Raw genomic sequence first — 26938 nt, 5'->3', positions numbered from 1 at the left:
ATTTGAAAGAGTTATGAATCACCCACGCGAGTTGATCGTGTGATTTTGATGAGAATATGCGGTTCAAAACATGTCAACACGTGCACAAACCCTCTGTTTACATGCGTGTGCGTGTCATCCGGGGGGAGGGGCCACTTGACCCTGCCTTCGAGCGAAGCCTTAGCAACAGGTTACCAGGAGGTTATTCGCACTATGAAAGGAATGCAACTTTTAAGTAAATATTGCATACCAAGCATGCATTTTAGTTCATCACGCTCCTGTCATAACAGCATTCAACGTTTTTCACCTGTGTCAAACAGTTCCTTAAAACTTGACATTTCTTATAGAACTACACGTATTGTAACAAACATGCATTGTAAGAAGGATGTCTGTATCATGGTATGAGTTATTCATGCCAAAATGGAGTATAAAAACTGAATAGGAGATCTATTATTGGCTAAATGGTTCCATTAATAAAACTTTTAATAACCTAAGAAGATTTCTCTTTCAGAACAGTAAAAAGAAGCCTAAAAAGTTATTGGGGAACCAAAAAATGGTTCATTGGCATCACTGTGACCTTTCCACCATCACTTATGAAAACAGCATAGCTTTCAATGTTTGGTTTTAGTCAAAGCCGGTCTTCCGTAGATATGTGTGGTTTCATTGGAAAACCTTTAGAAAATTCCCTGTTTTGTAGTTCTAATGGAGCTTTATAAAAGAAAGCAACCAAAACTGTAGTAAAGGCACCAAATACATCGGTCTAAAGAAAACAAATGCAAACTCAAGATTTAAATTCTCAAAGCAATATTGAAATGAACTATTATGATTCATGTTTTTTGTAAAACTGTCAATCATGTATTTTTGTGGGTTGATTTTGAGGTTGTATTACCCATGTTTTACTACATGTGGCTGTAGAGAGTTGCTTATCATGGTAAAACCATGGTAAATTTCATAAGGCCGGTTAAAATCACCCGGAATAGCCAACATGCCAAAAGTCATTCTGAAACTCAGAGAATCACCCAAGTAACAGACTAGAACAAGCGCTCGCATTTTCTATAAATTATCTGCATTTCTAGTCTTACTATGAAACTTGTATAAAAAAATTCCCCTAGCAACAGAAAGCATTGAGGTAGGTAGTTTTGGTGAAGTGATGTCACACGTACTAGCTGTGACATCACGGCGAAACCGCATGCATCCTGTTTGAACACTGTGTGCGAGCGCATGTCCCAGACCTGCGGATGTGCTGCTTTGCATAGTGATCAAAACCATTGTACTCAATCTCGCACGGTCCCAAATCTACTAATCAAAAAAGCATCGCTTCATAGAATGTCCTGATGGTCTGAACAGAGGAAACTCAATTACAGTTGTTTTTAAAACAAGCTGAATAAAATAACAAATAGTATTAAAGACGGGGACGAAACATAAATAGCTAGACTGTAGATTTATTACACGTTTCATCACAGGACGGAATTGGTAGTGTGAGATTAGTGCCACTCGAGTGATGAAAAAGGTCTTGACCTTTGACAAACTGATATTAAACTCTGAAGGCAACCTAAGTGTCCTTATGTGTAACTAGTTGATCTGAAAGCAAACAATAAAAAAGTATTTGTGTAAAACTTCTTATCAAATATTATACAATGCTATGTGTATTCTTTACTAGCTGACAAGTCAAGCAGGTGCCGGCAGTTTTAGATTCTTAAATACACACTTTTAAGGGATAGTTCTACTAAAAAGGCAGTCATCATTTACTCATCCTTGTGTCATTATGTCAAACCTGTATGACTTTCTTTCGCAGAACCCAAAAGGTATTTGGAAGAATGTTGGAAATCAAACAAGACTGATCCTCATTGACATCCATTGTATGGACACAAAACCAGAGAGATATTTCTTAAAATATCTTCTTTGCTCCACATAAGAAATCTAGAAAGTCACAAACAGGTTTTGAACTACATGAGGCTAAATAATTGAGGACAAAATTATTAGTTTGGGTGAACTATCCCCCAACATAAAATGTAGGCTAGTGTTTGTGAAATCCATTATCTATAAATTGAGTGAAACGCTTTGATGCTCTTCTTAGAAATCTTCACAGACTACGAAAGTTTTTTTTTTAAACAGCTGCTTTGTGTTCTGATGTGGTACGAAAAAGGAAATGACACAAAAACAAATGCATTAGCGAGGAACAGACCACAACACCCCCTAGTGTTATAAATGAACATTTATTCCTTCTGAAGATTCAGAATGTATTGATATGATAAATTACAGCTATTCTGCAAAATGTGACATCTGTTCATGTAAGAAAATACTTCAGGTTTTGACTGTGGGCCTCTGGCGTCTTTTGGCATCTCTGTGTTTCTTACGATACTCCTTTTGAAAGAAAACAACTTAATGTTATAATGAACATTTTAAGCCATTTCAAACCTTCTTCAATCTGATCTTTCGTCATACCTCTTGGAGCAAGGACCTTGTTTCTTCCCAGGCTTCCTTCTGCTCTCCTAATGCAACACTTCTATAGAACATTGCAGGGCCCTCTGATAAAAAGACAATCATGATATCAAAAACAAATACATTTAAAAGCTGTATAAATGGTTTTGTCAAATCGATCAATCGTTTAACAAAGATCAAACATGATTTAAATCTCACCTTTTAAACGTTCATCATCTTGGAAGAAAAAGAAAAACGTCTTCTTCGCTGGAGTCGGTTCTCTGTATGAAAACAAACAAGAACGGTTGTAATACTGCTTATTTAAACCAATCCTCAATGATAAAGGGTCATTTCAATTAAAACAATGAATTAGCATCAAAAGCAAATAATTACTCTATGGTTTTGCTGAATGCTGATAGGTCCTGCTCGACCTCGACCTCCTCATCTGAACTGCTGTCCTGGAAACGTGGATCCGCTTGCCAGGAGAACTTGGCCCCTTTCAACGTCTCGACTTTATATTCGTCTGAATTGTAAAAAATATAGTAAAGCTTTCAAATATGTAAAAAATTCCATATAACAACAATGAAACTAGATCAATCGGTTCACCTGTTTTGCTGGTCGTTTCGGGAACAGCGTCACTCTCAAAGAAGGAGAATTGAAATACACTCGAAGCCTCTTCATGAGTTTGTGAGTTAGTCGTTTCATTTTCTTGATCTTTCTCCTCTTCATCCCACAAAATCTGGTCTCTCGTTTCGGTCTCGTCTTGATTGACTTTCGACGTCCCGAACACGTTCTTCAGATCCGCAGACACGTCAAAGTAAATCTCCTTTGATACTTCAGGGACTTTTTCGGCTTCCTCGCGTTTCTTTCGCCTCGCTGCTTTGCTGTGTTAAACGTTGAAGAAAAGTTAATACTTCAAGCTGGCCCAAGATACACACATGAATGTTGAGTAAAGTTTAATGTAATACCTTTCTGTCACGTTTGGTTGCTTAATCTTGCATTCAAAAGCTGCATGATCCTTACGTGTCGGGTCGTAATGCAGGGCTGAAACGTCCCTGAAATGGCAAACAAAAGAAATTAATGAAGAACAGAAGCCACCTGTAAGACTTAATAAAATGTCTCCGTCAGCTTTCACATTTAAACATTTTAACAAAGTCAGTTTGTGCTTGACCGTGACATTTGTTTCTGCCAAACGAAGTTCAAATATTATAGATGACATATTTATTCATACTTAAACATCTTGGCCTTCGCAGGTTCTACTCTGCTGGTTTTAAATATGCTCTGGAGAATATCAAGATTTTTCTTCTTCTCCTCAAGAAGTTCGTCCTCTGCGTTCTTTGCTGGAGCCGTTTTATCTGAATGAAAAATTGTGTACGTTTACGATTGACCCAACATTGAAAGGCAAAATAAAAATGTTTGCACTCTCAACACGATCTTAAGATGAGATCTTAAATGACCTTCGTCTTCCTTCTCATCCTCATCACTTTCCAGAAATGTGGAACCCATCTGGAATCTCGAATCTGTCCCAAATCTCGACTGCAGTGCCATGAGCTAAAAAAAGAAATGAAGACAGATTTTAAACGAGAATTCAAACAAACACATTTGAATTCTTCTAATCTAAAAGCGACAAACCTTCCGTCCAGCTTTGCCCTCAAACTGGGGCTTGATCTGAAAACGATCTGTCCCGCCATCCTCATCATCCTCATCGCTCTCAAACAGTTTGGTTCCGCTGGATTTCTGTTTCGACTGTAGAATCAGGACAATAATTGAAAAATAAACCCCAGGTTGTGCACATAAAAAATTACTCGTTCTTATCGTGCTCAATATCTGCCTTTTCTTTGGTCGTGATAGCTTGCGAATCTTCAGGTTCAGATTCCGAATCTTCCTCGAAGAGTTTGTTTTTCTGGCTTGCTGGTTGTTTGTCTTGAAGCTTGTTTGAGGTCTCGTCATCATCGGAATCGAACATGATGTGTTTGGCTCTGTTTGTGTTCACAGCATCCTAAAAGAAGAAAAATCTTACAGTATCAATCAAATTGGCTACAAGATGATGTTAACTACACAAACCGTTTATAACCGTACGGTTATTTACCCTGTGAATTTTAACTTATACGGTGTTTACACCAAACGCGTTCCTCGCTCTTTATTACGCACGCTATTTTCTTATGTGCCACCCAATTTGTGTCACCACTTTGTACGTAATTTACTCACGTATAGCGGTCCTTGTCAAACTTGTTAACAACAACATGAAAGTAATTATTTTCTCTTTAAAGGGATAGTTCACCCAAAAATGAAAAATTCTGTCATCATTTACAGACCCTCAGATTGTTCCAAACCTGTACAAATATCTGCTAAACATAAAGGAAGATATTTGTAAGAATATCAGTAATCAAACAGATCTCATCCCCAATTGACTCCCATAGTATTTATTTTTCCGACTATGGCTGTAAATGTGGGGATGAGATCTGTTTGGTTACTGACATTCTTGTAAATGATGAAAAGTTTTTCATTTTTGTGTGAACTATATCTTTTACATCAATCAGGTTGTTGGTTGTTTGCTGCAGGTCCTCTCTCACCACAATTGACAGAGCTCCTTGAATCAGTTTCTTCTGCTGTTCCGTCTCTTTAAATCTCTGTTCCAGAGCCGCAAGACGTTTCTGGTTGTCCTGTTGTTGTTTCTGAGCATCAGGAACGGTTGGGTGAAGAACTGTGGGATGCGAGTCAACTTTCTTCGAAGTGGAAGAACTGGAACTCTTCAGACGAGTTGTGGAGATCTGGTCTTCGGTTTCTGATTCCTCACTGGAAGAGTCGCTGCTGGAGGAGCTGGAGGTGTTTGTTTTCTTGGGCACCTTTTTGTTTGGGCAGTTTGACTTATTAGCACCGACAGGTTTTTTCTCATTGCCGGTGGTTTTTAGACTTTTAACTGTGTCTTGATTGTCTCCGTTTACAGCGAGATCTGATTCTTCGCTGGAAGAATCATCTTCTGATGAAGAACTAGATTTGGAGAATTTGCGTACAGGTATATTTGCAATTGTGGATGGTTGATTCTTTTTCATCGAGACACTTGTTTTTGACATGTTCAGGTCTTTTTTTGGTCTTTTGGGACCTACTTCTGAGTTATAGGCTAAACTCTGGACCGCTCTTTTCAGTCTGGGTTCTGAAGGCACAGGTGAAGGATCTCCAAAGAGATCTTTCGTTCCGATGAAAGCAGGGAGAGGTTCTTGGGTCACCAGATTCTTCTTGTTTACTTTCTCAGGAGTTTCGTCCCCGAGGATGGACGCTAGAATATCTTCTGGGTTATTGCCTTTGTTTTTGCAAGATGCACTTGGGGTCTTGTGGTTCTCGTTGGGTTCTTCTTCGTTCTCACCGTCCGACATCCCCTCTGCATTTTTTGCTAGCTTTTCCAAGTCTGCAAGGGAAAGATCTAATCGGTAGCAGTTATCCATCATAGCTTCATACTCAGAATCAACGCTGCTATCATCATCATCATCATCATCGGTTGCCTCATCGTTACCACTGTCTGATGAAGAGTTAACAGGTTTCACATCTACTTTTTCTTGCTTCTTCCTGGATTTCGTTTGGGAGTCTTGACTGGGCTGTGCAGCTTCTACGTCCTTGGCTTTGTCTGCACAGAGAGGCTTTCTCTTAGCGAGGATCTCATCTGTGTCCGCTGAATCATACTCCTCATCATCTTTGGAACCGAGCAGGGATTTCACACCATCGTGTTCAGCATTGCCCAACAGGACATTAGACTTAACAACAAAGTCATCCCCAACCACCTCAAGGTTGTCATCATCGTCCTCAGTGAAGGTCTGTTTCGTCTTTCTCAAATGTTCTTGAACAACCAACATCCTGATTTCGCCTTCAGTATCACTGTCAAACACACAAACTGACTTTTTATCAGCAGGTCTTTGGTTTCCTTTAGCACCCAATCGGTTTTGTTGGTTCTCAAAAGGTGATGCAGCAATTCCACTGTTTCGGGTGAAAAGGCTTATCAATGAATCCAAGTCTGCTTTCGATCTTTTGGGGCATGTTTTCTGCCTCGGAAACTCTCCTTTTCTTTTCTTGCTGATTTCATCATCTCCTCCTGGAACCTCCCACGTTAGCTGGGACACCGGCGTAACATTGTCTGTCATCTCCAGTCTCTTGATGTTGTGGCAGTGTTTGGATGGATCATACTTGAAGACGTTCTCAAAGTTAAGGAGAAGAGAGCTGCATTATTTAAATCATTAACTTCTCAATGCTTTTGTCAGGGCACATCTACACATACAAATGAATCAATTTATTCTCAACACAAAAGCATAAAGGATATTTTCTTCTTTCCGTTGCATTTGAGGTTGAGAACAGGAAGGACCCTCCCAAATTTACCCACAACCCAATCCTGGATAAAGTGGGAGAATGTAAAATTGTTAATAAAAGTGTTTTTACAACTGCAGGAATGGTTTTACTGAATAAACAAACCTTATGTCCGGGAATTTCAGTTCCTGGAACAGCGGCCTTCAAATGAAAGTTCTCTACGCCGGCTGCTTTGAGAGACTCGCCCACCTTCTCCTGAGAGCTGATCTTTGGGGTTTTTACCTGCTCAAGAATTTGTTGTCGTTCCTCAGCAAGTCTAAAAAACAGATGAAAATTGAACAGATGAAGACATTTTCCTAAAACTATACTAGCAAATGTTGAAAGGCTTTTACCGATGTAGAAAGCTCTCTTTTGCCGACTCAATCAGCAAACTTCCACCTTTCCACGTTGATTTATTTAAGACGCCCATACCTTCAAAATATGAGGAAAATACATAAAGGTGTTTTGCATGACACCAAATCATTTTTAAACAAAAAATAATAGTGTAAATGAATGCATGTACATCGTTTGTATTGAGCGTCTGTGATGTCTATGTTAATGTAGCCAAATGTCTTTAAAGGATTGCCTGCAAAGACAAGACAGAGAAATTGCACATTGAATCACATTAGTTCCAAATATTGAATTGCATTTAACAATAAAAACAAAGATTTTAATTTCGCCAAATTCTTACCATGATCATCATTCCTCGTTATGATTTCCACATCGGATACATCTCCAAATTTTCCAAATCTGTCTTTAAGGTCTTTCTCAGACACTGTGTGGCCGAGACCACCGATGAACAACCGCTTCATGGTCAGAAGTCACTTAACTATTGATCAAAACATACATACACACAGAATTAAACCACAGAGAAGCTGCATATTGAGGTGGCATCAAAAACAGCTCTACATTTTTTATAACGAATCCTTAATTTCATGTTATTTTGTTAGTGTCAGACAACTTAAATGTATTAGCCTATCCATCTTTTAAATACAATTTAGGAGAAATTATGATTATTATTACAATATGAAAATTCAAAAGGTTTGACCAACACCCCATATTAGGACTATAAGGTGATAAAGCACTTAATATAGGTGCCACATTGTTTTACCTTGTTAATTCATTTTTGTTGAAGAATACACAGTTGAAGAATAACAAAATACATTCGCAGAGTCTTTCACTGCAGATATCACGACACATAACGTAAATGGTATATTTGTCAAAATGGTAAACACATGGACTTTTTATGACAATTACAGCTTTAACATACTGCGTGACAAATGACTCGATGCCATACTTTAACAAATCGGATTTTCTAAAACGAGTCTAAAATATCACCTTGATGCCGAGCAAAAACATTCTATAAACTAAAACCACGACTTACAATCATGCCAAAGATTCACATGTAGATCACGGTCCCGCACTATAATTGTTCCGTGCTTAAACTGTGGACGCACTTTTAGTTCCGCGTTGGAACCGGCCGTGATGGAATAATCCATCTGTGACACATTCACCCGCAACAAAGATGAGCGATATTAAAACATTTCCCCATATTCACAACAATGACTTGTGAGGATAACAAACACAACTATTTATTATATCATACAAATTAAAATCACAATTTATGCGGTCTACATTAAAGTGTGTTTGTTCATTTTGTGATGGTTCACCCCCGCCGGTCTCACGTGGAATGCTCCGCTTTGACGCGGGAGGCAGTTGAATCAGTCAGAGTAAAAACAGCACACATAGGACCGCTTCGTTGCAAGAGGTCAAGAAAAGTACGTTTATTTTGTCATTCTCACACATTATATACAAGTTAAAGTTGCACATAATATATGACGTTCGTATAGTAGCGATTAAAATGAATTTCTATCGATTTAACGATTTCTTTCTTGTCAGCGAAGTTTTGATTTGCTCTTTTACTTTACGCTCGCGCTTGTTGATTTAACACTCAGCCGTGTTCGTTCATACGCACAGTTATTAAATTATTTTAAAGCTTTTAATAACCGTACAAGTTTGATTAAACATTGACATTTGTTATAATGAAACAGTCCCGTTACTGTTATGAATATTTTATTGTTGTTATTATTATTCTGTTGTCACTGTATCCGGTCCAGTCGAGGTTTGGATACATTATTGATTATTATTGACCAAAATGATGTCTGACTATTTAAGTTAACCTAAATATAAAAGTATGTACTTTTTCTAGCCTAGCTGTGTCTGCAGACATGTTTCTAAATATGTAGATTATAGTCATTTCTTTATTATTAAAATTCATAATTGTTGGTATTTTCCGTGGGTGAGTTTGAGAGTATAACGGAGGAAATACTGTATATGTTTATGTTATCTAATATGTATGGTTTTGATGTGTGTTTTTATAGGTTTGCAAAGATCATGGAGCAGAAATACGAGGACGAGATCCAGTTGCTTCAGAAGGAGATTGAAACGCTGGAGGCTGAACAGGAAGAGACTTTAAGATCCATTTTCACAGAACCTGGAGATCGACTACAGCGGGAACTGTTAGTGACAACGCTTGTTTACGTCGTGGAGGGATTATTATGGGACGTGTCTGTTAAAGTTCTGTCTGAGAATGTCATTTTGTGTGTTAAAGTACTTTCTCGGATCATACCAGCTGAACAAGCAGAGACAACTGTAGTAGATGTTTGTTTTATTGTATACCTTTTACTCTAACAAAAATATATTTTTTTCCGCAATCTGTTTCAGAAAATCGTTTTTTGAGGAATTGGAAGGTGATGGAGAACAGAAACGCGCTCTTTCGAAGCTCATCACGCAAATCAGAGACCTGGAGAAAGACCTGAGGCGACAGACTGAAATCAACGGCATCAGTCTAAATGAGTGCTTCGTGAAGACGTTGAACAAAAGTGAGATATCTTTCCCTTTAGTTATGTTTAGACAATTTGCTCTTGAATGCAAATGTACTTTTATAATGCTTTTACAATTGCCAATATGTTGTTTGGGAATTGCTGGTTGTCTTGTTTAAACTTTGTGCATTTTATATTGATGATATTTATTTTTATTACATCGATAACTGTCTCCTCAGGTGAAAGCAGACAGGTACAACAAGTAAGACTTGATGGTCACTGTGGTCTGCTTTTGTTTCAAGTTGAGTTTGCGGTGACTGAGATTCAGGTATAACCCACTAGATGCCGAATTTGTACCTGCATCTTTTTATTAATCAAGAAGATAATTTCTGTTTTTTTATTAAAAGTCAATTATACATAATTTGTCCTTGCAAAATGCATGCAGGCATTGTTAAATAACCCTTCATTTGTTGTCATTTCATATGTTTATTTTTACATAGATCGTGTTTTTTATATAGATCAAATAAACACAACATGGGTTTCGCAATGCAAGTCATTCTAATTTCATATGGGTTTATATAGATGATTGAATACTTTAAAAATTAGATGTATTAGATCATATGTGTGCTCCAGTGACATGCTTGTTTAATACCTCTACTGATCACTAGAGGGCATCATGCCTCTATTTAATTACAGCACATTCATCCAGATCTAAGATTCACAGCATCTCTAAAACAAAAGAATACCTTGTTTTACATTGCCATGTTGTCAAAGTGTGACTCTAAAGATGAAGATTTTTGTTGACCGTACCAAATATATAAAGATGTGTTATATTAAACAATACAATTGATTGACAAGAATGACACTTTGAAATGTGTGGTAAGCTGCGTTACGACAAAAAAATCTCTCCTTTTTGTGACAGAATCAATTGACCAAAGCAGACCAATTGTTATCGAGGTTATTTATGACCCTGTTTAACTTTCAGTATCTCTTGCAGGAGGGTAAAGCTCTGCTCAGGAGGATTACAGAGCTCAATATTGTCGTGGATGGCACTGAATTTAAGGATTTCTCTGCGTTTGTGTCCAGGTAGAGTAATGTGTTTAACACGTTTATTATCTTTAAAGTAGGTGGATTTACTGGTGGAATAAAATGTTACTCGTGGTACTACAATTACAGAAATTTCTTTCTAAACCGTGGTCTGTTCCTCAGCTGGTTCCTAATGAGGTTTAGTCATGTGAGACCAGAAGAACGCTTTGTCCCACATAACGATGTGTGGATTTAACGCTAAAAGGTGCCGTGTTGACGGGCTGTGACATGTCCCGCTCATTAAACTGTCAGCAGACAGTACTAGTGAGTAAGGAACGGCCAGCTACCCCAAAGTGTGTGCTCTGTAAAAAGTGAACACGTGGACCACCTCTGGTCGCTTTAGACCAGGGCTATTCAATTAGTTTGTCATGGGGGCCAGTTCATGAAAAGCATCCCAAATGAGGGGTCGGAGAGATATGGCTTGCAATATGAGGGAGGGCACAACAAAAATAAGAAATCCGTTGAATTTTTTCCCATATTCCATCTTTTCTGTTAACATTTTTCTGGATGTTACTTCAGTATACTACCATATTCACGCATAAACTTTATTAAAAAAAATAAAAAAACCTGCAGTAGTTAAACCGTACATGGAAAATTTAAAATGGAAATAAAAATATTTAGTTTTAAAGTATTTTTGTATAATAAATTCAAATTTTTCATAATATTACTTATATACTCATGCAGTGAAAATCAAGAGGGATGGTGCGGCATGATGTGGGTGTGTTATATCTTGTTTAAGTTAACCACACTTATTTTGATGAGTCGCCGCAAAGGGTGTTTGACAGTTGCTTTTCTCACATGAAACAGAAACAGTTCATGCACACAAAAGCTCCACAAGCACATGAAAAACAATTGCAGATTACATATTACATATTAAAACAACATCTGAAAATTTCTACAGTTATTCACCCACAATTTGAATTTTGTTTGCTGTTCGTTGCTACTTTCTGGTAAAAAAATTCTACAATTGCCAGATTCTGTGCCATTCTGTGTTTTATAGTGTAGTGAGGAAGGACGAGAGCCGGGATTCGAGACCGGTGCGTGAGTGATAACGAGCGTCAATTGTAACACGGTTAAATAAAAGGAAGGAAGGAGGCGGGAACCGGCGAATAAACTAACAACAAAACACAACATAAAGTCCAGGCCTGGTCCTCTCTCACTGACGGCCTGGTCGCTCGTCCTCTTATGCTCCCAATCTCCTCCGTGTGTCTTCGAAACCCGGCTCTTGTCCCGCCTACCTCACTAAGTATAGATGAATCTGCTTTATGCCCGGAATCCATGATTCAATCATATGGCCCTAGATATGGGAGCCTGTACGTTGTATTTTAAAAGTTTGTTCCTACATATCAACACGCTAGTTGCTAGTTGTTATTTAAACTGCACATCAACAACATTGGTGCATTGTAAGACGCCGAAGCAGGCTTTTCAACATCCAAACATGTTAATTTGTTGTATTTTGAAACTGCATAACAAAAAAGGGAAATTCAGTGAGACAACATTAACTACGATGCCCCATTCTCCGCCCTTGCCTATGTACTTTTGAAACTGTGGTCCTATTCGTGCTCCCTTACAGGTCAGAAATAAAACATTCTCGTCCTGTTGCTTCTCACAGGAGAGACTGCTGGAGAGTCACGCAGCTCGCCTAACGTCACGTGACTCCTGAATAGAATAGAACACTCGTCACTTTATAACGGTAGGGTCCATCCTGAGTTAACTTTATATATTCTAGAGATTCTTTTTCACACTATGCTACTTGAAGGTCGGGAACAAATTACATGCAGGGCCAGGTTCGCCCCACGGGCCGCCAACTGAGAAGCTCGACTTAAGACTATGTCAAACTTTGAAGCCGGACGGTCCACACAGGCAGCTCCTCAGAGATGAAAGGCAAAGTTTGCTACGAAAATTGTCTGTTTAATCTGTTTAACATTCCTTGTGGTCTAAAGCACAGTTTTTTTGCATTTATTTTTTGGAAAAGTACAGAGTGACGCTCCCATTTAAGTAACACCTTTTGATGTTAGTCTTCTAAAGAGAATACAGTCATTCTGAGATAATTAGAAGGTTTGGATTTTGGCCGAGTTACCACCTACTTTTAAGAGAGCCGGTGGGTTTGAACCTAAATTTGTTCAGTTTCTAGGTCCAGATACATATGACCTCTTGTTCTTTCATGATGAGACCACCAACCTCTGTCTTTAATTCACGTTTAGCTACAATAGATGCAAAATCATTAATAGAAATTCACTATTTAATCCTAAAATTATGATTCTGTTATTATTTACTCTCACATCGCTCCCAATTCCTTTTTTTTTACCTTTTTAAAGTTATTTAAAAAACTCACACTTAGGCTGAAAATGGACAAAAATGTCCATGTCCAAAACCGGTCATAAAGATATTTTCGATCCATGATTTTCACACTTTCAATGACTTAATTTTCACTAGATTCAGTTCTTATCATAACTACCAAACGTATTTTTGTTTTTTTAATTAACCCTTTAAATACCAGTTTGTTTACATGGTGACCCTGTTGTTTTTTCTGAAAATAAAAGATGACTAACTAAATGTGAATCAGATTTTTTTATTTTTTACCATCAGATTCTCTGATATGTTATTTAACAACAATCATTTTCATGCATTGTTATTTTTTGAGCAATGTAAGATTTAAACAAAAGCTCTCACAAAAATGTCCATGTTCAAAAACCCTATAAACAATTCGACTTTTATGAACTGAGGGCTATTGAACTTTCTCTCAGTTAAAAAAAACAAATAATAATCCAAACAGGGGATAAAAACATATATCCAAACTGTATACATACACCTACACAAATAATTTTCAGTAAACACATACAAACCACACTTTGACATCTTTTCTAAAATGTTATAGCTGTATATTGTTTTCGGTTTGCCCTCCTCGTTGTATAGTACAGCAGAAACAGGAAAACTGAAATGCTCCATAGAATAAAATGGAATGTATGATTTATGCTTGCATGGCAAACAGTTAAGAATTTGTAGTTTTAAGGGGTTTCAATGAGGACATTTTTGTCCAAAGGGACCATAACAATTGTATGTAACTAGTTCCAATAAAAATACACAGCTTTGCAAAAGTTATGATGTTTCCATAAACACAGCCAAAACGACAAAGCAAACAAAACTGAAATGGACAAAAATGTCCAATATAGCACACAAGGGTTAAACGAAACAATTAATGGCGACAAGACCTAGTCTGTGAAATCCAGGTTTGAATCAAATAATCTGTGATTATTTACATTATGAGACGAGCATTAAAGTCACAGCCTTTAAATGTACGAAAATAGGACATTGTGATATTATATTATTTTATTGTCATTTCTAAGATCTTGAATACTACAATTGAGAGACATTGAGATTTGAATATTTAACATGACTTCATCTAGTCAATATTGAAGAAATCAAGGTAATATTTTCACAGAATGTTTTTTTTTATTATCATTTTATGTAGCAGAGTAAATCACATTTGTTTTTTGACTGAGGCACATTTATGTCAACCTGGAATAATGTTTATATGTAAGTTTTTCTAAAGACGTGACTATGAGATACAGTATCTCCTACAGTTCCACTTAGTCACAGGAATTTTTGGCCGATATGACAAATTACAGTCAGAGGTATTCTTCTCCCTCGCTGCTGTTTTGGCGGGGATTTGTTTGCGCCCTTTTCTAAAGTACAGCCAAATCCTGGTTGCTGAATGTACATCTGGATCATATTGTCTGGACTCAGAGTCTGTCCTGGCACGAGAGAGTCGGAAAAATACTGGAGATAATGATTCTCGCATACGTCTGTGTTGTCTCTGCAGGAAGAAGCATTTTAAATCCATTATGTTCCATATAGAAACATATTTTGAGCGGCCTTGCGGTCAGGTAGATTCAGACATGTCTGCGGAGACGTTTTAAAGGGCTAAAACCTTGAGCTTGTTCGATTACTATTATTACTCTAATGCCTAGTAGATGTGTTTGTATTAGATGTAATGCAATGTGTATTAACAATTTAAGGTTAAAAAAAGCTGTATTTTCCACATACCGTGCATGTTTGTATCTCCTCTTTGCCCCGCCTCTTCTGAAACACACAGATTTTTTACAAAGCTCATCGCTCTGAAAAGTGAGGTGTGCTTTGATTGGCTAGTTAACCAGTGTATAGGTATTTGTCGAATACTGCAAGCATGTGACGGAAATGTAACGCCTCTTACCATATTGGAGCATCAGGTTCCAAAGCAATTGTAGTGACAGGTACGCTCGCCTTGCGTATACATTTTGGCAGTCTTAGTCAAATCATACCACTGACGGATGTATATTGGTGGGGGTGTGGTTCCGACACTTACATTTTTATGTGTATAAGACAGCCATGAGCAATTTATAACACACCAAAGATACAGAAAAACATGTATTCGCGCCTTTAAAAGCTGCAAAAAATCGAATTGGCGTGGAAAAGTTGTTTAGTACAAGATAACAATTTTTGTCGCCGTGGAAATTGTTAAAATGTTTGTCTCTTGTTTGTTTTGCTTACTTGTTGACATAGAACTGCAGAATTATTGTATAAAATTCGGCGACATCTAGCAGTAAGGTTGCGAATTGCAACCAGCAGATCACTCCACCCCCTCCCTTAAGAAGCACAAAAGGTGGCTGACACAGGATTAAGGTTGTTGTCACGTTTTCGCTTTTCTGCCGAAGGATGTAACATATATACGAACCGTAGAGCAGTTTGTCCACTTAGGGCTACTGTAGAAACAAGGGTGTATGTCGATCGAAATAGCTCATTCTAAGGTAATAAAAACTTAAAGCATTATTATGTAAGGTCTTTATACACCTCTGAAGACAACGCTATGTATATTTTATTGCATTTCTGTCAATTGATCCTCCAAAAGATGACACAATGGACATTTAAGCTCAAAGGTTAGAGCATTGTGTTAACAACGCAAGGTTGTGGGTTGGATCCCAGGGGATTGCAGATACCTATGTAAAATGTATAGGACAATGCAATGTAAGTCGCTTTGGATAAAAGCGTTTATCCATGTAAACATACAGGCTGCTATAATAAAACTGGCATATACGACTGACATTAATACAGATTATATGGTACATTTCTGATGGTCCTCTGTGCATTACCAGAGAGAAGGCGAAAAAACGCGTTGGCACATAGAATGATCCTGACATTTTGTTAAATATGTTTAGTCTCAAAAGTTGTTTTGCATTTAGCATTCTAGGAAAACCTACTTCAAAATGACTTTTTCAGATTTAAGGTCCTCCATCAACAAATCTGAAATCTCATACGGTGGAAATCGCCCACAGCACAAAATGAAGTCTGCCATTAAGGGTAATTTGTCTGTGGTTTTATTTAAACAGCATTAGATGTCAGTCAAACCGCTTGCCTGATTAATGTTTGTAAACTTTCAGCTTACCCACATCCAAGAAATGGACAAACTAAATGGAAAGGCGTACATTATTTGCCTGGCGTTTCGATATTTTCAGGAAAACTTTACTCCAGCCCTTGCCATCTCAGCTGCTGTCTTTACTCTTGGAGTGGGTCCATTAAGTTTCGAGAGACTTACCATTTTTCCATCACTCATTACAACATCAGCCTTTCAGATGAGACTCGAGAATCATGGAAAGTTGCGCGTTGTGCCACAGTTTTTGGGCCCGTGGTAAATCTATGGAAAATCTCAAAATGTCACATAACGTCAGCCTATAAAGAGGATTAAACACAAACACAGTTTATCCTTTTATAATGGATGATCTATCCTTAATTTAACTTCTTCGTGATTACACATTTTTATTTATTTACTTTCTCTTGAAGCTAGCTTTCTGTAATGAACCAAGGTAAGCAACACAATGTTGAGTGTTCTGTAATTTTGTGTCTTTTGTTTTCAGGGTGGAAGACACGAAAGATCTTCTCTTGTTCTTCAGGACCTTGAGGATGTTCTCTGAGAGATGTGAGGAGAGACAGCGAACGTTTCAACACTTTCAGGTAAAAGAAACATGCCAGACTACACATTGCTACTTGACCAATCATGGATTGTTATCTTTAATGACGTGTCTGATGTCATTGAAAGGGCAAGACCAGTGTCTGACTACTAAAGCGCTGTTATGTAGGTGCTGTCTTGTCGTAGATTGAATAATTTGCTGTATTAATGCTAAATACCAGAGGTGCACCGATTGACTGATGACCGGCCGGTCAGTCTCACTTCTTGCCCATTCCAAGCTGATCGTAAACATGCGTGCGCTGCGCACAGCCTGTCTTTCACAGCTCATATACACTTGCATGTGGGTCCACCGTACAGTGAGTCTCTGCTGACTGACACGCATCTTTCATATTCGCTGACTGCACGTGCACGCACACGTATCTTGTACTGTACAGACAAAAAGGTGCACTGTTGATCATCTTTCGTTGCGTCGTCTACTTAGGGTATGTATGCTAACAGTGATGCTAAACTCTTATATAAACTTTGTGTAAAACAAACATAAATTCCTTTCAACCTGATTCCTTGTCTTACGATAAAACGATGGTAATTTCACTTGGGAAAAATTACGTTCAACACGACTTCTACTTGTTTTTAAATTATTAAAAAACGAATAAATCAACCTAAATATGTGATTATTGGACTCAGTTCTTTACTAACAATTATGAGATGTTAAACTTTTTATTGAAATTGCAGCTAAAAGGAACCAACCCACTTCTTTTTTTACTACATACCCAAGATATAGACAATTTATTTTACATTTCAGAAAATAAAGCAATGTTCGTTTCATGAACAGGAACAGACAAGAATGAAGTTAAAGTACTGTTTTATTCATGGGCTTGTAATTTTAGACTTTTGTGAGATGAGTACAAAAGAGAAAAGGGTAAATTAATGACATTTGTTTAGTTATATTTATTATTTATACTTCTTTTCAGTCACAGAGTCCTTGACTTTAAGAGTTGTTTAGGTGAGGTTTCGGCAGGTTTCACATATAATAAAACCGTAAACAGGAATCGGCCAAGAAAATTGCAATCTGTGCATCTCTACTAATTACAGTACTTGCCGGGTTGATAAATCACTTCCGCTACTGTCAGCATATATCTTTTAGTCATGATTTCTTAAGGTTGTCGTACACTATGAGAAACTGTAAAATGATAGAATCTTGCATCCCGTTACGTTTACGAATCGACATGATACCCATCGCACAGTGGGTTGAATTTGTGTGGTCTGAACAATGCATGAAGGGAAGTGATACTGGAATATGGGTGTGAACGGAGCTCTGAAACAAACTAGTATGTAGGTGTAGATGACTTGTAAATAATAGTAGATTTCTTTATAAAGCTGTGAAACATTTAGTTTTCACCTCGTAACTCTTAACTGTAAGGGTCAAAGGCACAAATGTGTCTTTAAGGGTCAGTTGTACCAGGCTTTTTAACATTTATGCATCAGGGACCCCACACCCAGTCTGTAGACTTTCATAAGAATGAGAAAAGTTGCTGAGATTGCGGAATGCCGGACCGGGAACAAATTCCAGGAGCGGTGGATGTGAAAGTTTGGGAATAAAGCCTTTAGAGGCAGTATGGAAAACATTCATATTATTTGCTTGGACCATCGTACTGTAACAGCTGCCAATTTGGAAGGCAAAATGGAACGTTTATAAGCCCTGTTTTTCCAGAGCTTTCTGTGTGCATAATCTTTTTAGGTTTGATTGATTCGCAATTGCTTTACTGTTTCATTGAACTGCAGACGGTTGTTTTGGTGTTTTATAGAGATTTTAGTCAAACTGTAATCTAATGTTGCTGTTGCAAACGACAAATCACAACTAGGTTTGTAGAAAAACGTGTATTTGAACACTTAAGTGAACATAGCGTGTTGATTTCATACAATGTTTTACTGTACAGGTTTAATTCACACACAAGTAGTAATTACAAAAAGTACATAAATATTATTCAGACAGTTCAGAGAAGGGAAGTCAGGAATGACCAGCTGTGGATCCTTGCAGTACCAAACTTAAAATAGCTTCCTCACCCTCGGATTAACTTAACAGGCTTCTTATTTCAGCCAAAGAAAGACATTTTAAACCGTACACGTGTTCTGAGGAATATTAGAAGCTTGACTGCAATTTGTTATGAAGTCACATTTTACTAAACAGCAGCCTCCAGGGTTGATTTACAATGCGTATGAAGTTATTCGAGAGAAGATCAAATTACTTTAAAAAAAAAACGTTTCGGGCAGCTGTTACATAATGTGATACGTATAGTACAAAATCTCATGGTGTAACCCTGCCGTACACTCATTTTTGCACAGGCACCAGGAGACTGAATGACTTTTCCGTCATGGTTTAAGTCATTTTCTTTAGATATCCAAGGACGTCTTGCGTTTCACCTTCGGTTCTGTTTTCATTGGTATCGGCCGATCGGCAGAGACGGCAGGCACGTGAAACTGTTGGGGTATTGAGCGAGGACAATGGGGTTTCCATCCATGCGAATCTCATTCATGTTGGGTCGAATGTAGTAGGTGTTGTTACTTTTGCAGAAGGTGTCCACATTCACCGTTGAAATGTTGTTGTTCTGTATAAAAACAGAATGAGATGGATTCATTTTGAGATGTTTACAGCTGGTTTAGACAAACAGGAATTAATACAATTTTGGATGTCAACGCGGAAGTTCTGAATGTCTGGGATTTTTTTACTTTGTTGGATGAAGTGTGTCTAAATGAGAGCATGCGAAGCATGTGTAACCATCTAACCTGAAGGTGAAGCGTGCGGACGCTCTCCGGGATGACAGGAACAGCCTCCAGTTCATTGTGAGCAAGATAAAGATTGATCAGTTTGTTTAATTTCTGCAAGACAAGAAGTTGGTCAGGATTTGGAGTGCCAGAAATGTGATAATGCGCAAAACATCTAGACAAGAAATACAACAACAACAAAAGGCTGTCTGTTGTGTTGTACTGTTTTAAATCAGGCTCTGTGAAACAAACATTACGTATGTAGTTCTTTACCTTGAACGCGTTCGCCTTGATGCCTTTGGTCTTCAGTTTGTTGTGATTGGCGTTGAATGAGATTAATTTCCCCGGGAGCATCGGTAGCTTGACCAGAGCGTTTTCAGCTAGCGAGAGGTCTTCTAGCATGGTGAGCTTAGCGAAGGCGCCATCCTCAATCTCAGAAATGAGGTTTCCAGTGAAGTCTATTCTCTTCAAAGTCACTACAGGAGATGAACAGAAGAGCATTAAATGAATACGTTGCTGGATTGTTTTGCATGACATTCCAGATATCTAGACAGAACTTTGCCAACATCTCGCCTTCTGTTTTGTTACTTTTAGGATTTTTTTGTACATTTGGTATCGTCCTGTGAGTGATGAGTACTGTTATTTTTTTGTGCTACTTTGACTTTCTATTGAATTACTTTTTATTAAATCGTATATACATATCTTATCTATATTTTAACGCCATATTTCACCATGTGAACCATATTTTTTAAATCGTTACTATTGGTCACCCTTTACGTGTCTGTGTGTTTTGCAGACATTTAACCAAAGAGTTTGTGACTAAACCATATATCTCTGATATTCAGACCTCATTTTTGAGTAAACCTCCTAAATCCACCCCGTCTCTTTAGAGAATGATGTGCTATGCACATTTTGGACAGTATCTGTTTGCAATGTAAGGATAAGTTCGCAAATGGTTGTGTGAATAGGTAACACGTTTTCTGTACTCAACAAACAAACACGTTATGTAACAAATCGATTAGAAAACAAACTGCGAAGACATGCGAAAGCATGTTTGCTCAGATGATCTGTGTTTTTTTTATACATAGACTACATCCTCGTTTCTGTGCACTTATGCAGAGTAGTTTACCACGTGTCCAAGTTTTTGTCAACACGCACATGCTTTGATGAAAGCATCAATGTCTACACAAGAACTCGCAATCACATTGAAATTCATATTGTTGTGTCCCTGACATTTGGAAACATTTTAGATAAGAAGTCATCTGGTTTATATCTGTAACAGACTCTTTGAGGGTAATCCTTTATCCAGTCCAGAAATCATAGAAGAATATTTAGAAAGAGGGAGATCGCCTGGTAAAGTCAAGATGAACTCACCGATATCTCCAAAATCTTTGGCTGTGATCTTTTTTATCTTGTTGTAGCGGGCGTAGAGATAGTTTGTCTCTTTGGGCAGAGCCGGCACTGATGTCATATCAGGGTCGACCTCCTCGCAGTAGACCGATCCAATTAGACACACACACAGCAGGCAAGTCGGAAGGTCTGGAAGGTGTAGACATGTTTCAAAACTGACACATTCTTATTTTATGCTTTCACTTTACACTCAACATTAATAAAAGAGATGATCGCTTATTTGTAGACCGATTAAGTCAATAGTTCTTTACCTGATGGGTCCCCAACAGGTGATAATGTGGATAAGTCCTCGTCATCTGTTGCTCTCTGTGAAATAATCACAATGGTTGTTACGTTTTTGGTTTACAAGACCAATTCTCCAATCATTTTTATATGCTTCTCATTCCTCGGGATAACGTTAAAGGAAGAAGTTAAATTCTGTCATTGTTTTACACACCCGACTATTGTTCTGTGTGTCACAGAAGATGACATTAAGAAGACTTAGCTGGTTGCTCTTGCTTATGCAATTTCAATGAATCAGTCAGTTCTCTAAACATGAAACAAAACTAAAGTAAAAGTGGTCCATCTCGTGTTCGGAGCTTAGAGGCCAAAATCTGCAAACAAATGATGGGTTGTTTTATCCAATGTTTGGGTCAAATAAACATTTTCTTGTTGGGTAAATGAGAGATCAAGCAAATGTTTAGGTTTGTTCATAATTAACCCAATTGTGGATTGACACAATCCAGCATTTTCACATTAACTTCAACTGATAAGTTATTTAGACTTTATTAAGCGTACTTTTCCATCTTCTTCTTTTGTATTCGGGGGAATGGGGAAAGTTAGAAAGGTTGAAGGTTAAGAGTTAATGTAGACTGAATGATTAAAGGGATAGTTCCACCAAATATGGATAATGAAAGAATAAAGGGATAGTTCCACCAAATATGGATTTTCTTTTCATTTATTCACCCTCATGTAATTTCAAACCTGTATGACGTACTTTCGTCTGCATAACACAAAATATGTTTCAAAGACTGGGAACAAAACAACATTGACCCCCATTGACTTCCATTGTATGAACAAAAAACCACAGAGACATTTCTCAAAATATCTTCTTTTGTTTTCCACTGAAAAAACCTGTCGTATGCAGGTTTGGACCTACATGAGGGTAATAAATGTTTTTTTGGTGAAGTATCCCTTTAACATCTCTGACAAAAAAAAAACTGTAAACTCCTTCGGCTCGTTCGGATGTTGCTCTTGAATTTGGGGGTCTGTCCTGACTGGTGTGTGTCTCCAGGCATGTGTTTAATCACCCTGCCAGTGTTTGACCTTATGAGTTGGTGTGGAGCTGTGGGTGGGAGAGCTAAATCCTTGAGGGAACTCCTCCAGGACAGACTGCTTACTAATCAAAGAGCGTCTACACGGCGCCGGACAGCTGTCGGATCCGCCTCTCATTTGGAATGGATTCACTATACATAGTGTTTGTTTTCATAGCTATATAGATAACAACTGTTAAACGTCTTTTAAGTTTTAAACAAGCATACTAGTAAGATGTTTCGTTTTGCAATTGAAATAGAAGTTTGACTACTATTGCATTCTTGGGATCTGTTTGACAGTTTTGTATTGATAATAATGTTTGGTAATGTATTAAAAACAAGTGCTTTAAAGGATCTCAGAACTGACTATTTAGCAAATGTATTATGTAATTAATTGCATATGTCGTCATGTTAAATTTAACAATTTAATGTTTATTGCAGATTTTCATTTAAAAAAAGTAGAACAATTAGATTTTGAATGTTTTACATCTTGGTTACAAGGCTTCATATAGTCTTTAAATTTGTTAAATTAAACTCAATTAAAAATAACTAGCTTACATTGCATCAAACATGAAAAGCAACTCACAAAAAAGACATTTATATACAAATCGCTGAAGATTCAGTTCTGTCCGCCTTTGCAGAAGATATAAACAACTTTACCTTATTTCTCCAGGCTCCTCCATAGTTATCGCCATTACGTGCTACTTCCCATTGTTTGCGGTCAATGTGAGCATGATAGTGTGCACCATATGCTGAAAGCACCCACGATGCCAATACGATCGCCGAAGTAAACATCATCAACCTCGTCCCCATTGTATCTCAAGACTTAAGGACGTGTTCTGTTGTGAAAGAGCAGAAGTGTCTCGCAGTGCTTGGCTGTTTTCTCAGAGCCTGTGTGTAAAATGCGATCTGTCAAATCAGGATTTTAAGCCCCACCACAGGCTGCCAGAGGAGATCCTTAAGTGGGAGTTTATGGAACAGACCTTAACCCTTCGCATACCCATCCAAGGCGAGCAGACCGCAGCGTCGCCTACAGCAGTTGGCTGTGTTTGCGGTCGTCTTGGAAAAAAACGAATTTCATGTGAGAGAAATGAAGCACGTGACTGTGTAGCTTTTGCTCAGAATTTATTGTATGTTGATGTATAAAGAATTTGAGGTGGCATGTCTGTTTTCGCACTTTTCGAATTAAGCTGTAAATTTCTCCGAAACGCAGGAAAAAGACAAAAGTGGGGCATAACTCTCTGAAGCAGAATTCCAAAATTCTTTGATTGTTGTCATCCATCTAGGTCAAGGGGCGATTAATCATTTTCAGAAGGTTTCAGCGTTTTGTTTTTCCAGCAACTTCTTCGTATATTTTAAAGGTTTGCCTAGACACATTTGACTTAAAACGGATAAGTCAGACACTTAAAGATTAAGGTGAGGGAAAACATGTTTGATTAGAAACATGTGACTACTTTTTGCACTTCAAGACAAGACGAAAGAGGCCCGGGTCCGCTCGAAATAAACATGCAAGAGATGGAAATGAGGCCACAGAGAATAGCAATACAGGTGTGTTAGCAATTATACCAACCTGTTAAAAGTTACTGTACTGGGAAATGAGCCAAATACTCAGAATTGTTTTTACAGTGATAGTCCGCTGTAGTACATTCCCCATCGGGGTTGTTTTTGTTTCACCACACGGCTTGATTTGGTTATTTGAACGTTATTCTTGTAAACATAAGAACCAGAGGTTCTCTTATTCTAATGTCTGGGATTTGTTAATTGTTCATCAGCTAGTTCATAGTATAGAACTGATTCAAATCTGCAGACAAAATGGAAACAGGATCTCTGACACAGATTTCAGATAAAATGTTGTTTCTTTAACGGAGTCGACGGCTATTTCAATAAAGGTTTTTTCGGAATGTCTTGTGGGTTTTGGTCTTGGGATTCTAGACCTTCTGTTGTAATTCATGCTTTTAAAGCACTCGACTGTTTCACGACCTCATATTACTCATAAATCGAAAAACTGTTGTTCTAAATACCCCAAAAAAACCCAAATAAATATGAGCTGCTGGCCCAAATGGGGAAATAAAAAGACTCGCTTATGATTGTTTGTTAGATGCACCGATAGTACATTTCTCCACCGATACCGATAGCCGATTATTCAAAGTGAAACCTGTTCTGAAGTTTACATTTATATTTTTATCTTTCTGAATGTAATGACAAATTATATTGAAAATCAAACTGAAAAAACAGGATACATCGTCCCTGATCATCGGCTGTTTTTGCAGATAGCCGTTGTTCTGAATATTTTTTTGTCAACCAGTACCGATTATTAGCCGATATAATGGTGCAACTCTGGTATAAACCTATCTTTATAGTCATTGTGACAGAGGTACAAATGTTCAAACAATTTAGAGAGCTGGTTATGAGGCAGATTTATCAGTCTTGACAATTTAAAGATTCTCATTTATTATACAAACAAGCGTACGACCTCAGACAGATCTGAAGAAGAAAACAATTTATGAAACAAACATAAAACTGTGTGTGCTTGATTTAAACAGCCTGAAATGCAAGATTAGCAGCATTAGATTTTAAACCGTTATCCTTTTTAGAAACATTTAGGCCTATATAAGCATTATTCTATAATTGCGCAGCAAAAATTATCAGTAATATATATCTACATTCGTTTTAACATCAACAAAGTTTTTAATGTAATTTAAAGCAACAACAATACTTGAATTGAAACAATAATAGTAAAATAAACTATTCACGCTCGTATTTACAAAACATAAATATCAAACAAAAAATACAAACCTCAGCTGGAGTTCGGTTCACTACACAAGCGCTACTTCCGCTTTTCAGGGTTAAACTTCAATTTCTTGGCCGGATTACATCTCTACATCTCAGCCGCTGCATTTATCAAGGTACGATCATTTGTACGATGAGATTGGCAGCACATAATTTCTGCGCAACAATCTGCGTTTTTACGTTAGATTGATAAATGAGACCCATTGTGTGTGAGATGCGATGAGATTTGTTGTCCTCTTAAAGTATCCCTCATTTTAACTGTAAGTTTTGCTGCTCTCACGTAACAGCTGGTATCTTTGCCAAATACTATTCAAAGTTGGGTTTGAAAAAACTTTCAAAACAGATTGCAATTCTCCAGGTTATTTTGCTTGAGGTGTCGTTGAAAAAGGTTTTAAAGACATCTTTATCCACTTGAGGTGATTGAAGGTTATTGGCATTTATTGCTTTTACGTCATTATTGCAAAAACTTATCTTCGTAGTCCTAAACATGTGCACTTAGGAACGCAATTAGAGACGGTATCGTCTAGGTTCGCTTTGATGTCTTTGGCTAATGTAAATTCTCATCATAGTTTTATTATTAAATATTATAATAATAACTATTATAACTTTGTTTTGCAATCAATAAAATGCTTAAAAATAGGTTAGCTTATATAAGTGGTTAAAGAAATTTAGAAAAATAAAGGTGTGAAAGTACCCTGAAGATAGAAACAGATTAATTTAACATCGTGATTTGAAAATGACAGCATGCATAGCAAATACATTTGATATAAACGTGCATTTCGGGTAAACAGCTGACATCTGGATCTCTAGGTGTTATGAGGTGGCTATCATGAAGTATCTCGACCGATTTCTCTCGTCTTCTTAAATGTGTTACTGAATCATGAGTGGGTGGCGCGTCAAAATTGCGTCAAAAAAAGTGGTGCGTGTTTGGAAGCGTGGATCACGTCACTAGATACTTGACAGAGAGAGACCACGTTCGCTCTAAATCTGGAGACAGAGTGCATCTTTTTACTTGTTTAGTTACTTTTCCTTTTATCTGTCAAAAATGTATATTGAAATGCTAACTCAAAGCCATATTTATTCCCCCCTTAAAGTGTTTGGGATGTTTTTCGGTAAATGTAGTTGTTGTTTAGTGTTGTTTTTTGTAGTAATGTCTGGAATGAATTATCTCAGCAGGGTTTAACTTTGTTGAAGTGCCGTGACTCAGCGTTTGACTGACCTAGTATTATTATTACGTTTTATTCATTTCTAAACATAAACAACCCTGTTGGACTCTCCCATACGATTAAAAAAAACATTTATTTTGCATGTAATGCGTTCCTTCATTTTTGTAAAAACAAAGTGTGGTCATAGTTATGATGTAAACTGGCAAAGCTACCGAACAAAGCGATCCAAGACCTTTCAGAAGAAATTAAGGGGAATTGTGGCACTTCAAGAGTTAAGTATAAAACACCAAGGTTGGTCAAAGCTCTTTTCTACCAAATTTAACAAGTGTGCCAGATTTCACAACTTTCCTCTCAAGGGTTTACGAGGCTGTCATAGACCCCAGCCAAAAGAAGCAGAGGATTAATAGGAATACTAACAAATGGCAGCTATTCACGTTATGAAGTGTTGGGACTTGACTTCACCTGTTTGTTTTCATATCGGCAACCTAAAGCCAAATCAATCACATATTTGTGAGTAATTTTGAGATTTTGCAAGCGGATAAATATACACAGTTAAAAAATCACTAATGATTTATTGGATTCATTGCAAAGCCTAACAAATCATGTGTCTATTAGCTAAGTTATTCACTCTGTGTGAGGCTGTGTGAAGTTATGAGGACCAAGTCTCGGAGGTTTTTGAAGAATTTGAAATCTGCCTTTTTTTGCGGACATTATTCTGTTAGCGTTTGGTTGCATGTGTCATCTGGTCCCATCTGATTCTTCTTTTGGGTCGAGATGAGGCTGTTTAAATCTTTTATATGACGCATTTATGCCTGCCGTTTTGTGCATGGTTGTGTGCAGGCTCACTTTGGCGCGACTTTGTTTAGTCACGAGGTGTTAAACGTCAACAATAAACGCGCATGAGTATCTTCCCGGTGTGGACAAAGCCTTAAG

General features: G+C 37.6%; 3 protein-coding genes across 5 annotated transcripts in view; 1 reads left to right on the top strand and 2 right to left on the bottom strand.

The window, feature by feature from the left end:
- Positions 1 to 2146: 2146 nt before the first annotated feature.
- On the bottom strand, positions 2147 to 8179 carry nol8 (nucleolar protein 8). Of its 2 annotated transcripts, none has more exons than XM_079472191.1 (17): positions 8117 to 8179; positions 7424 to 7561; positions 7256 to 7318; positions 7086 to 7164; positions 6859 to 7009; positions 6710 to 6778; positions 4974 to 6584; positions 4232 to 4399; positions 4033 to 4146; positions 3858 to 3951; positions 3632 to 3755; positions 3369 to 3455; positions 3007 to 3284; positions 2794 to 2923; positions 2620 to 2681; positions 2425 to 2507; positions 2147 to 2343 (listed from the first exon to the last, which is right to left on the bottom strand). In XM_079472191.1, the coding sequence occupies exons 2-17, from the start codon at positions 7542 to 7544 to the stop codon at positions 2284 to 2286; spliced, it is 3294 nt and encodes a 1097-aa protein (XP_079328317.1). In that variant the 5' UTR covers positions 7545 to 7561; positions 8117 to 8179; the 3' UTR covers positions 2147 to 2283. The 2 variants fall into 2 exon arrangements, with proteins under 2 accessions (XP_079328317.1, XP_079328318.1); XM_079472192.1 differs by having other exon boundaries at positions 7844 to 8133.
- Positions 8180 to 8439: 260 nt separating this feature from the next.
- Positions 8440 to 26938, top strand: part of cenpp (centromere protein P) — a 42649-nt gene continuing 24150 nt past the window's right edge. Inside the window, exons 1-6 of one of the 2 annotated variants that reach the window (XM_079471647.1) lie at positions 8440 to 8510; positions 9114 to 9251; positions 9457 to 9614; positions 9794 to 9816; positions 10552 to 10640; positions 16532 to 16628. In XM_079471647.1, the coding sequence (XP_079327773.1) occupies positions 9127 to 9251; positions 9457 to 9614; positions 9794 to 9816; positions 10552 to 10640; positions 16532 to 16628 (492 nt within the window). In that variant the 5' untranslated portion in view covers positions 8440 to 8510; positions 9114 to 9126. Of the gene's footprint in view, positions 8511 to 9113; positions 9252 to 9456; positions 9615 to 9793; positions 9883 to 10551; positions 10641 to 16531; positions 16629 to 26938 lie in introns of both variants that reach the window. The other variant, XM_079471646.1, reaches the window with a different exon arrangement.
- On the bottom strand, positions 17431 to 22948 carry ogna (osteoglycin, paralog a). Its single transcript, XM_079471648.1, has 6 exons — positions 22710 to 22948; positions 21009 to 21063; positions 20722 to 20886; positions 19621 to 19823; positions 19369 to 19461; positions 17431 to 19190 (listed from the first exon to the last, which is right to left on the bottom strand). Exons 1-6 carry the CDS (start codon positions 22860 to 22862, stop codon positions 19020 to 19022), a joined length of 840 nt encoding a protein of 279 aa, XP_079327774.1. The 5' UTR covers positions 22863 to 22948; the 3' UTR covers positions 17431 to 19019.

The sequence above is a fragment of the Barbatula barbatula genome (genome assembly GCF_947034865.1).
Source record: "Barbatula barbatula genome assembly, chromosome: 13".
Taxonomy (NCBI): Eukaryota; Metazoa; Chordata; class Actinopteri; order Cypriniformes; family Nemacheilidae; genus Barbatula; species Barbatula barbatula.
Note: the sequence above shows the minus strand (reverse complement) of the source record. Positions and strands in the feature narration are given on the sequence as shown.